The sequence below is a fragment of the Cibotium barometz genome, chromosome 31 (assembly GCF_041138505.1).
Source record: "Cibotium barometz isolate CiBa-2024 chromosome 31, ASM4113850v1, whole genome shotgun sequence".
In the NCBI taxonomy this organism is placed as follows: Eukaryota; Viridiplantae; Streptophyta; class Polypodiopsida; order Cyatheales; family Cibotiaceae; genus Cibotium; species Cibotium barometz.
In genome coordinates this window covers 40537346-40549361 of record NC_141076.1, presented here as the reverse complement: position 1 = coordinate 40549361, position 12016 = coordinate 40537346, and the positions used below count along the sequence as shown (strand labels likewise).

The window sequence follows — 12016 nt, the reverse complement described above, 5'->3', positions numbered from 1 at the left end:
GGGTGCAAGTAGTGTAGAAGATGGTGAGTGGTGATATGGGGATGCCAAAGAGTTTGGATGGGCCATCATCAATGGCTAATCATGGCTATAGCTCATGCACGTGAAGGGATGTGTGCACGTGACGACCCTTCAAGCATCATCCACTCGGTGCCTATAGGTGAAGCTTTCGGTTGCCTACAGGTGAAGCTCTCTCTTAATTGTAAGTAAAGCTTTGTGGATCACATATATGTGTCTCTTGATGTTGATAGTGAGCACAGCAACCTGTATTATATCTAGATGTTCAGACATTTATGGTCTTTGTATTTGGTTCTTTGGTCTCAAAGGGTCCTTTTTTTGTGTGTTGTTTATATGGAAGATGAGTGAATTTGATGATGGCCTTACCTCTAGCCTATGCTAACAGTGATATTGATACACCACCATATACGTTAGTGGAGGTGTAAAACAAAATAAAGGAGTAAAAAGTGTTGTAATTAAAGATACTAAAATTTAAATATAGCTTATATTATATAATTCATATAGCTCACAAGATAGATTATCAAATTGATATTGGAGCATACTATTGATCTTTCTGGAAGCTATAAGTATGATGGCTCATAAGAGCTCTATATATAACTAGTCTTATGTGAAATCTTCCAATTCCTAAATATTAGATCAAAAGAGGTAATGTTTTAGGTATGATCATATAATATCTTAATATTAATCATCTTAGGCCTTAAATCATGAGCCTAATAGATAATCTTACATTGATATGATTAGAATTCTAGAATATGAATATGTTGATTGTTTGAACCACTCAAATCAAACGATAAATTCAACTTGTGCCCATGGCCATCAAAACACTTGGTGATATTTCATTCATGTGGAGTCGATTTAACATTTGCATCAACAGACTCTGCAAACTCAGCCCATGCAACCCTATACTTTTCCTCTGCCAACAGTAGTAAAGGGGGTTGTTGTGCTATTCTCATAAACAAAACCACGAGCGAAGGCAATCGAAAGCTCATGATTGATGGAGTCTCGGGGTGGTACACCTTATAATTTTGAATAGAGGTAAGGATTTAAATCCCGAGAATACTGATAGCCAATCTTTGACTAGTATGTTTGCATCCATCAATTGTCTCGGGTTGGCCCCTTCAAAGCTAAGCCCATGCTCGGTATGAAAATCGTGCTTTGTGTGACAATATCGCCTTAGCATGGGAAGCTCAAGAACTGGAGGTACCCAACGAGATGAGCCTATTTTAGATGCCATTGTTGTGATCACCCTCTTGGAGATGACAACCTGGAAGTGCATGAGGGCTCATGTTGCTGAAACAAGGAGAGCATGAATGGATATAGAACATGCAATGAATCAAACCCTTAGCTAGACCACTAGAAAGTGCCAAAGCCATAGAGAAATATTCACAAGTTCTATACATATTTGGCAACCATGCCCTAAGTCTTGATTTAAATCAGATAAGGGATATCCCAAGGAATCATAAGAACAAAGCTTTTAGAAAAAACAATGGAGTGTTTCCAATAGATTAGAAATCGTGAAAGACAATGATAGCAAGATATTAAAAAAGAAACCTAGTCATTTCTACCAAGATAAGTTCTATGAGCTCTTCTCAACCCTTATGTGATCTTATGTGCTCGTAGGAAGTCTTATGGGTCTTATGATCTCATTCAATCTCTAACAAGATTTTTTGAAATTATATTAGCTCTTACATGAATTATATGAGCTCTTACATAAATTATGAGATCTTACATTAATTATGAGATCTTAAGAAATATTATGAGCTCGTGTATGGTCTTATGAGATCTTGAGAGCTTCTACCATACACTATGTGGTCATAAAAGCTAATCTTAGACATTAAAGGATGATCACATTGATCTAGGAAATTTCATGACCTCATATATGGTCTTATGAGATCTTAAGAGCTTCTACCATACACTATGTGGTCATAAAATCCGATCTTAGACATTATAAGGTGATCACATTAATCTAAATTGTATACATGCAAGCAAAATCATGTTAAAGATTACCACCTCAACATGGAAAGGGAGAAGCATAGTGGCAAATGTATATTAAGTTTAAAGAACTCTTATGAGCATAAAGCAACTCTTTTGTTCACTTTTACTTCTCAAAGGATTCCTAGTCATGCAAGAAAAATCATGTTTATGACTACCACCTTAATATGGAAAGGAAGAAGCATAGTGGCAAATGTATATTAAGTTTAAAGAACTCTTATGAGCATAAAGCAACTCTTGTGTCCACTTTTACTTCTCTTTTGAGCATAAGGCAACTATTTTGTCCACTTTTATTTTGAACTATTATGATTATTTATGGGCCAAGCACTCATTGCATGATATCTTTACTTTAAGACTCAAGTCTTTAAATATAATTCTATTTCCTAGCAAGTTCCTTGCTTCTCTAGCTTGTCACTTGCATATGTGTCTTTGTAAGGTTTGACTTGGGTGGCATAATAACATTTTTTTGAATGCTAAAAACTTCTTCTCATCTAAGTGACGTGGAGTCACTTACAATTGGGAGCAAAAAAATATCACTATTAGAGCTATAGCCTGCATTGGTTTTGGCGGATTAATTTATCATGGCTATAGTTACACTAGTGTAGCACTAGTGTCTATCTCTTGCTCTCCTATCTTGGCATCTCCTATGTCAATGCCAAAGATTCCTAGTTTTGAGAGTGGGTTGGTGATTGGTTTAGATGACATAAGAACATTGTATCTCCACAAAGTAGCAATCTCACGAGTGGGACACTGGCATCACTCTCTCAATGTTGCACTCACAGCTAGTATACCTAAGACTAGGAGAAAATCTGTTGTGTGGGTATATTCCTAGGGAACTTAGCTTTGATCATCTCAAATGTTATAAGCACTAGGACCAGGCTAAGTTCGATGAGCCCTTCTCAACCCTTATGTGATCCTATGGGCTCATAGAGGAAGTCTTACAGATCTTATGATCTCATTAGATCTCTAACAAGATTTTATGAAATTATATGAGATCTTAAGAAAGATCATGAACTCATGTATAGTGTATTATGAGATCTTAAGAGGTTTACAGCTACCCTTTGAAAGCTATGTAGGTAAATTCTATCAAAACACTCACTCTTTCTCACCATTCCCATGCAAAATGTTCTTTCCCATTGTTTTGCAATATCAACACAAATCTTTTGTTCTATTTGTATATATTTTAACTTAGTGCAAGCGTAATATGGTTTTCCAATTTTGTTTTCAATTAATTAATTTGAAGTGGTGAGAGGTAACCTTAGAGATCCTTAGAGATGAAATCTTGACTTGTGGATGACTGGAGGTTCGAAGCTCTAGAGGTTTTTGTATTCTGGAGAGTTCATTCTAAGAGACGTTTAACACAGAGTGAGAAAAAGAGATGGACATGAACACACTAAGAGGGGGAGAGAGGGAGATGTTTTAGCTAAGGTGTAAAACCTTACTATAATCATTAATTAGTGCTGCGACACATTAGAGAGAGATAATAATCTAAGATTTTGGATTACGTATGAGAGGGAGAGAGAGAGAATATCTATCTGTTTGATGAGGAGAGAGAAAACCTTAGTTTCTAAGGTAGATGGCTATTTAGCTTGAATATGGGCATGCTAGTATTGATAAAATCATTCTCTTACTTTTTGATATAAGATGAGAGGACATACCTACATTTTCACGTATGTTACATTGAGTTTTTGTGTGTGTGTGTGTGTGTGAGAGAGAGAGAGAGAGAGAGAGGAGAATTTAAGTATTTCAATTTGTAATAATATTAATACTTGAATATTAAGTATAAAGTTTCAAAGTAAACAATTTTTTTAAAATAACCAATTTTTTTAAATAACCATTTACTCATTTGTGGTTCAATTCTCCACATAGGCAATCCATTCTCTATATAGGAAATTGTATTATCTAGATAATAGCCTATATTTCTTATTCATTCTCTATATAGGAAATTGAATTACCTAGATATTGGCCCATATTGTGTATATAGTACATTGAATTACCTAGATATTGGCTCATACTCTCTATATAGGAAATTTAATTACCTAGATATTTCCTATATAAGAAATTGAATTACCTAGATATAAGCCCATATTTCCTACATATAGAGGATTGAGTGAATGGGGAATACGATTGTCTAGATATATATAGGAAATTTCCATCAACATAACCAGGAAATCTCTCAAAATTTCCTATATATGGTGAAGTTCACTATATAGGGAACCACCAAAAGTAACTTGTGTGATGATCGTGAGGAGGAAGCCATGGAGAATATGCCTGCGTGGTGCGCGGTGGATAACGAATTGCAGCAGCCCGGCGGCATTGGATGATATCAGCTTCAGCAGCAAGGATTCGTCACCTCCAAAGGCAACGGTGAAGAGATTGTATGCGGGGATTGAGAAAATCAAGAAGAAGTTTGGGCGATCGTTAACGGGACCTGCAGCAAGGCAACATTCATGGAGCATGCCAAGGTCGAGCACAAGCTGTGGAGGTTCTTCAGAGAATCCATCGCCAGGAATTAGTGCATTAACAGGAGGTCCAGGGAGATGGCAACCTCCTCCTATAACATCGCATCGTGGTTCTGGGAGATCATGGAGCAGCAGCTGCGAAATTACTCCGCGAGCTAGTTGTCAAGAATTATGCGAATTATGCAATTGGAACTCGCAAGATGCAAATGATGATCAGCCACCATATCCAGCTACTGATCTTCCTCCTCCTCCTCCTCCTACATTTCTAGCTCCTTTTCCTCCACCATCGCCAGCTCCTGATGCAACTGCTCATCATTCTCCTCCTCTTTCTAATCCTCTTCCTACTAATTCTCTAATTGCAGCTCATCCTGATAACTTTCTTTCTCGTTCTCATTCTCCCCTTGTTCTAAATCCTTCCACGAACAATGTTTTCCTCCACCATCGCCTTGCCTTGCGCCAGCTTCTCCAAAGCCCTTAGCTGCACCGGCCACCAACAACCACCACCTCCACATAGCTTGCACCCTCCTCTCTCTGCATGTTGAATCATCATACACCAAACAAAGAATGATTATATCTGCTATTTTCCTCTTGCGTGGTCCGTTTTCTAATACCGGAGATTTACACCTATGAGTTGCTTAATTAGCACAGGATCACTTCGGTAACATGGTGGTCAAGATGAAGCAGGGATGTATCAACATTATCAACACGTAGAAGGAAGCTTCGTTAGCCTTACCTCCATACCTGACAAACGAGTTTTAGCCTTGCATTGAAAAGAGTTGGCCTTATGAGTAAAAGCTTTTTTTTTTGCCTCATGCATTGTCTCATCAACAAGTCATACGATGAGAAAGGCAATTGTGTCCCCATTTGAATTTCTATGATTTTTCGTATGTATGAGTTTATATCCAAGAGTTGAAATTGTCAAGATTATGACAAGTCATAGCATGGGGAAGGAATATTGTGTTCACATTTCAAGGTCAAAATTTCTATTCTTTTTTAAACACAAGTTTGCAAGAGTAGATAACTAGCGATTGAAAATGAGTTGAGTGCGTCAAGACATACTACCTTTACCCTCAAAAGTAGCACATAATATTGCACTCTTTCTTCAATTTCCATATTAAATAAATAGCTCCGTTTGTTGTTGATACTACTAGGTCCTACATTCAAAAATGTCTATTTGTGGAGGAACAAGTCTCCTGACTTGATGTGTTGAAAATGCATGAAAAGTTGATTGGATTTGTTGAGAAATTTCTTACCTTTTGACTAATCATGATTCCATAGCCCATATTCTTGATTATGACCCTTTGATGCATGATGGAGAAAAACTTTAGAAGCTCTTCACATAAAATATTATGTACTAATACATCCACCAATCCAATGCTTTTTTATATCTTTCAAATTGTAAGTAGTCATGGCTAGTTAGCTACAGTAGCTTATGTACTCATTCAAGACATAAACTAGATATGAGCATAAATAGATGTTTATAGCATCTCTAAACTAAAGAAAATCATAGCCTTGGGCATTCTTTCATTTAAAATTCCAATTTCTAATTATCAACGTTTCCTACTATCTTTTTTTTGGCTGTAAGATCCAACACTACAAATCTTTGATATTATGTTCACACTCCTATACACTTTTCAAGTGTGTCTTTCATTCCCTTGATATTGTAAATTCTCTTTTGTGAATTCTCCTTTTGAAAATGTTTTAATTAATAGTCTTGGTCATTTCAAACTACCTCATCCAACAAAGCTTTTACTTTCAAGCTAAAATGGCTCTTAAACTTGAGCAAAAGCTTTATATTAAACTCGATTTAATACAAAATAGCCCTTGAAGAATGGCAACACAGTATGCTCATCCATACAATGAAGTAAATGAAAACTAACCTTACATCCATACAATACCCGAAGGAGATAACATAAAATTGAATACAAGATCAAAGAGACCGGATGAGCCTCAATGGCATAGAAAAAAACACCTTTCATAGTGGCAAAGCTCCAATCGATCATGAGAATCAAGGGAAACGTAAGAAACCACAGACATTTGACTCTGGCCATGACAAAGACCCGAATGGCCCTTCTAGCACCCGAATGGCCCTTCTAGCCACAACACAAGATGCGCTTGTTGTTGTGAGGGACCTCCAACTCTAATTTTAGCCTTCCTAGGAAAATGTTTTGAGGCCTACAACCACAATCCAAAACAGCCAAGGGGTGGGTCATCAGAAATGTGAATCGAAGGAGCACAATCTCAACCATGGATTGAAGCACTAGGAGGAGTAGGACCTTGCTTCTACAAGAAAGCCATCCTAAATGCTACTCATCATCAAAGGCCCTCTAGAGGGAAATGCAATTGATGAAGGCAACACTAGCATAACAACCGACATAGCCACCATAGAGAAGAGCAAAGAGACTCTCCCATCAAGAGACATCGAAGAGACCACCCTGGTAAATGTAAATAATTACAATGTCCTCAGCAGTAGGGTGAAGCAGCAGGTGGCTGTAGCTTCCATAGGATAAGATTGGTTGGAAGCGGTGGTCCCTAGCACCACCGCCCCCCTACACATCACATTTTCAAAATAAAATGGTCGATTCTCGATGTGGAAGCATTATATGCATGCACACATTTTTTTACTACTACTAGCACCCATTATCCATTAACTTGATCGTTATCATGTACTACATAGTGTTACAACTTACTACCATGTAAACAAAACTATTAATTTTGAAAGTTTCCATACTCTAATTTTAGCCTTTCTTTAACAAGCCTTGGGCCTATTAGTCAAGGATTTTGTTTAAAGCTTTTGGTTCAACAGCGAAAGCTTTTAAACCCAAGTTTCCATGACCTTTGCTATTTCCTCCATTATTCATAAATTGCATACCTTAGACATTGTACCATCTAAGGAAAGGATTTGTGAAACCTCACTTGTTTCATAATTTTCACAACCATATCATATTTTATAAAGTCATATCATGGCAAAGGAAAAAGTTGTCTATATAAAGATTCAATAGGGTTGGTTGACATCATCATATTCAATACTTATATAGACCCTTTGTGAATGTACTAGATGTATATGCTAGGCTAGCACCTATAACTATACACAATGATGTAGGTGACCAATCGAATTTCCAACAACTCCTATAGCTGCGAGTCTAATGTGGTGTGCTTTGTCACATTCTCTCTCCCAGATAGTTCCTTCTCTCACCATTAGCATGAGTTCTATCCATTTTGGCCTCTTTGCGCTCTGATGGGATATGGCATCCATGGTGGCTTCTTTAGATTCTAATATAAGCCTCTACACATAAATCCTCATAGGTGGATTAAATGGAGTCATTTCCATTGGAGCCTCACCTACGTAGATCATCTCTTTGTAATTTGTAAGCGAAAAGACCTATATCAGTTCTTCTATAGGGTCATACACCTCTTATTGTTGAGCAACCTATAATGAACTTCACATTGATTGGGACTTGGGCCTGCTTTTAAAGCCGCTAACTCTTCGGGGTCTAGAGGGTTAGTGGGAAAGTCTTTCTTCTTATAGATGAGACTAAGAAATGTTGGTTTGGCAACTGTTAATGACATTGTAGGTGACTGAGGAATGGGGTGAGATTAGTAGTTAGGGGGCGATGATGAACATGGTAAGTGTATACTGGCATATTATTATAACTATCCCCCCTCTGATCCCTATGCAGTGGACATGGCCTCTAAGAGTCAAAAAAGCTTTCTAACTGAGCCCACTTATTATGGTTTACATATTCAATATGTTCAAGAGTAAAATTATTTCCTAATGATGTATGCATGGATATTTGATGTTTGTAAATGTATCATAATAATTTATTAAGGTATAGGTGAGTGTCACTTAGGTCTATGACTAGCATCATCTTCCATATTAATTATTGTTAATGGACATCTCCTTTATTTTATCGAAACTCATTATTAATTAGGTGCCTTTTGATTGGCATCATCTTCCATAATTATTGTTAATAACCATCTCCTTTGTTTTATCAAATCTCAATCACCTTTCAAAGGAGTGGATGACTTCTATAACTATTAATGGCCATCTCCTTTGTCTTCTAGAACCTCAATCACCTTACAAAGAAGTGGGTGCCTTGTATGTGGGTGTATATATAATTCTATTTCTTATCTTCACAAGTTACATGAGGCTAGGAGTATGCACATTTCCCTCTCAAAGAGTTTTTTAAGAAATGGACCTATTTATTTTATTTGCAACTTCTCATTCGTCTTATACATTACCTTGGGAAGCCTTGTAACATTTTTGTGGAATGTATATTTAGGCTTTGAGTCCAAGGAAAATGAGTAAGAGTGTTTATAGGCCTTCATGTCATGTCCTTCATTACACATTTTTCTTGTGACATTGTGGTTTTCTCAGGACTTAAACCAAAGAAATGTACCTTTTCAAGTATGTGTTCCCACCGTAAAATCATTTATGCACCAAATAGTTAAAAGCTCCCATACTCTACACACAAAAACACATCACTAAAAAACCATGGACAAAGAGCCATACAACTTTATGTGGCAAGTTATATTCAAGCTCCCATACACTATGGGGAACAACAAATTGCTAAAAAACCATGGACAAATTGCCATACTATTTTATGTGGCAAGTTATATCCAAGCTCTCCTCAAATCATTGTTGCTTGAACGTATCATCCTATTGATGAGTTCCGGAGTCAGCATCCGAAGTCAATCCTTCACTAGACATCCTGAAAACAAAACAACAATCAACTTCTTTTCCTTACCCAAATATTGGCTTCTATGGAAGCCGAGCTGAAATTTGGAGGACTACCCAAAACCTCCAATTTGAAGGCTATTAACTAGGCTGACCTTCAAAATATATATGTTTATGTATAAAATTTCAAAAAAATTTCAAATTGTTGTCATTTTGCAACCCTATTTTCTAAGAGGCCTTCTCTAGAAGATTTGAAAGGCTTTGAAGCCCTCCGAAGGCTGAAATTAGGCTTTGATGCCCACTCAAGGCTTCAAATTTCAGCATTGTGTGGAAGATGTCAAAAATCTCTCTTCAAACTGAGGCAAGCCATCATAGCCAACTGGTACTCATGTATCTGTAAACCTTGCAAAAGTAAAATTTATCAAAATTTGGGTAAACAAGATCTCAATAGATACCTTACCAGATCCACTCACAAACAACAAGAGAGCTTGCATGTGTCTCTACTACCACGGACTTTAATTCCATCGAATGCACTACTTGGAGGAGATGGCACACATATCTCAAGAGTAATATAAACGTGGCAGACGGATCAAAGGCGTTCAGATAAGAAACGTGAGAAATGGGTTACATTTAAACAACTGATATGCCACATGATTCAAAACCATAATCCACAGATCGTGAGGGGATTAAGCAACCATTCTTTGAAATCATTCGAGGTTAACCCACAAGACAGTACAGAGAACGAACAATAGTTACAAAGAAACGAGCCACAGAAAGCCTTCTTTGTCAATGAATCTTGAGGTTAGTGAGGAAGTTGTTGCCAACGGGGTCAGCAAGGTGGTCGAGCAGGTTCTCCAAGGGGCCCTTGCCGGTGACCATGGCTTGGATAAAGTAACCCAAGATGGCGAGCATGGCGAGCCTGCCATTCTTGATCTCCTTCACCTTCAACTCCTTCATGGACTTCTCATCCTTGCCGAACCCCAGGAAGTTGAAGAGGGGCCCCCCCGGGTACGCAGGGTTTCCAGACCCCCCCAGCGCCTTCTCGAACCCTAGGAAGTACTGTTTTCCCATTGATCCCGGCTTGTAGTAGTCTTGTGCTCTGCGGTGCTCTGCAAAGCCCATTAGCGCCATCTCCAACACAAACAGCGTGTAGGGATCCGCCCAGTAGTTGTAGGTTCCCACAGGTGGTATCACCCCGGACTTGAACCACACCACTGCAGTCTCTTGTGGGATCAGACCCAGCTTTCCTAGCAGCTCAGGCGCTATGGCTCCTGCAGCTCCTAGCATTGCAAACCTCCCATTAATGATCTCCCCATACACCAGCCAGCTTGGCTCTATGAAGCCCCCTGGACCCTCAGGATCCATCAGACCCAGTGGATCAAATCCAAAATCGCCAGGCAGGCTGCAAATTCAAAAAGCCAACGATTATAAACAGATTACCCTTACTTAGAGCTTGGGATGAGAGACATTGATAACGAGAGATAACCTGCCGTCCAAGTAAGCCAGACTTTGTTTGGAAGCAAACCATAGCTGCCTGTCAGCCTGAGGGGGGAAAATGCAACATTACATGTAAGGCTATCTGCACAAAACTCTAATTAAGGCCTTAAGAGGGCTCAGATTGTGTCGACTTAAAGCATGAAGTAGGTGCATTACGCCTAAAGCTTCGGCAAAGCGTCGCGAATAGCTACTAAGAAGCATCGGCAGTAAGCAAAGTTTAGGACAATAAAGCTAAGCTTACCTTCACTGGCTTGTCGGAGGCAGCTCGCACGGCCACAGAGGAGCGCTTGGTAGAGGAGCGCACAGAGGGAGCGGCGATCCGGAGAGCCCTACCGCCCAAGAACTGCTGGCGAGAGCAATCGGGAGAAGTAGTGGCAGGAGCAGTGGTCGAAGAGAGAGAAGAAGACAACAACGCCTTAGAAGCTACAGCAGCCATGGTCACCTTCCTTTCACGGCTTCCCTAACTGCAACAAAGAGAAGAACGTGCCCGCCACCAGTATACACCATCCACAAACCGTCGTGCTGCAGAAGGATAGCGTTTGAAGAGCAAAAGGCTAATCCTTCCTACCCAATCAGCTTGCAGATTCAAGACCCAGCTAGCATCCTACGTGGAATCCTTCTCACCACCAATTTCTCCTTTACCTTTCACACATTGGACATTACCAAATACCTTATAGGCTATGTGACATATCTCATTTTCAATGTCAACATAGTTCGTGATCACTAACCCTTGCCTTGTACCAAACATATGTTAGAAAGACAGAAAGACAAACTCCAGGAGGGTGTACCACGGAGGCCATGATGGAAGCTTGCATGTTACTGGCGTATCAAATTTCATGGAGTCGGCCTAGTTTTTAGCTAGAAGATTAGAGATGGGCTTTACTTTGTAATCTTTTAAATGAAGTAAAGAGAGAAAAGTAGAATTTCGTGATGTAAACGACTTACTAGTGTATCTGGCTTTTTCTGGTTAATATATATATTTACTATTGGTCCCAAAAAAAAAGAGTCATCAAAATAGAGGCTTACAACTTCTTAAGCTACAACCAAGTAACGGATTGATCCCCAAGTGATTGATCTAGTTGATCAATGTAAGACAAAATTTGCTACGGAGTGGAGAACCTATGCTTATTTCATTATGCCATTTGGTTGCTTGATCAATGACCCCATCACCTTCCAATGAGTCAACCACCTAGCTATGTGGCTAGCCTTAACAATGGGGCTAGTCACAACATTTCATCTTGGAATGGACCTCATTAGGCCACTTGACCTAACACCATCTGACACCTCTCCAAAAGTGGTAGCATCTTCACTACCTGATGCAAGGACATGGTCATCACCATTAGGGAGGGTATTTGTACACCCGCCCTACCAA

General features: G+C 39.0%; 1 protein-coding gene across 1 annotated transcript; it reads right to left on the bottom strand.

The window, feature by feature from the left end:
• Positions 1-9798: 9798 nt before the first annotated feature.
• On the bottom strand, positions 9799-11173 carry LOC147620860 (chlorophyll a-b binding protein 8, chloroplastic-like). Its single transcript, XM_086825127.1, has 3 exons — positions 10886-11173; positions 10634-10689; positions 9799-10549 (listed from the first exon to the last, which is right to left on the bottom strand). The coding sequence occupies exons 1-3, from the start codon at positions 11078-11080 to the stop codon at positions 9934-9936; spliced, it is 867 nt and encodes a 288-aa protein (XP_086681253.1). The 5' UTR covers positions 11081-11173; the 3' UTR covers positions 9799-9933.
• Between the last annotated feature and the right edge of the window lie 843 nt (positions 11174-12016).

Excerpts from the sequence above, each read along its gene's own strand:
- LOC147620860 (XM_086825127.1), bottom strand. The coding sequence starts at position 11,080 with ATGGCTGCTGTAGCTTCTAAGGCGTTGTTGTCTTCTTCTCTCTCTTCG. Across the intron at positions 10,690-10,885 it reads CCTCCGACAAGCCAGTGAAG|GCTGACAGGCAGCTATGGTT; the intron begins GTAAGCTTAGCT and ends TTCCCCCCTCAG. Across the intron at positions 10,550-10,633 it reads CTGGCTTACTTGGACGGCAG|CCTGCCTGGCGATTTTGGAT; the intron begins GTTATCTCTCGT and ends TTGAATTTGCAG.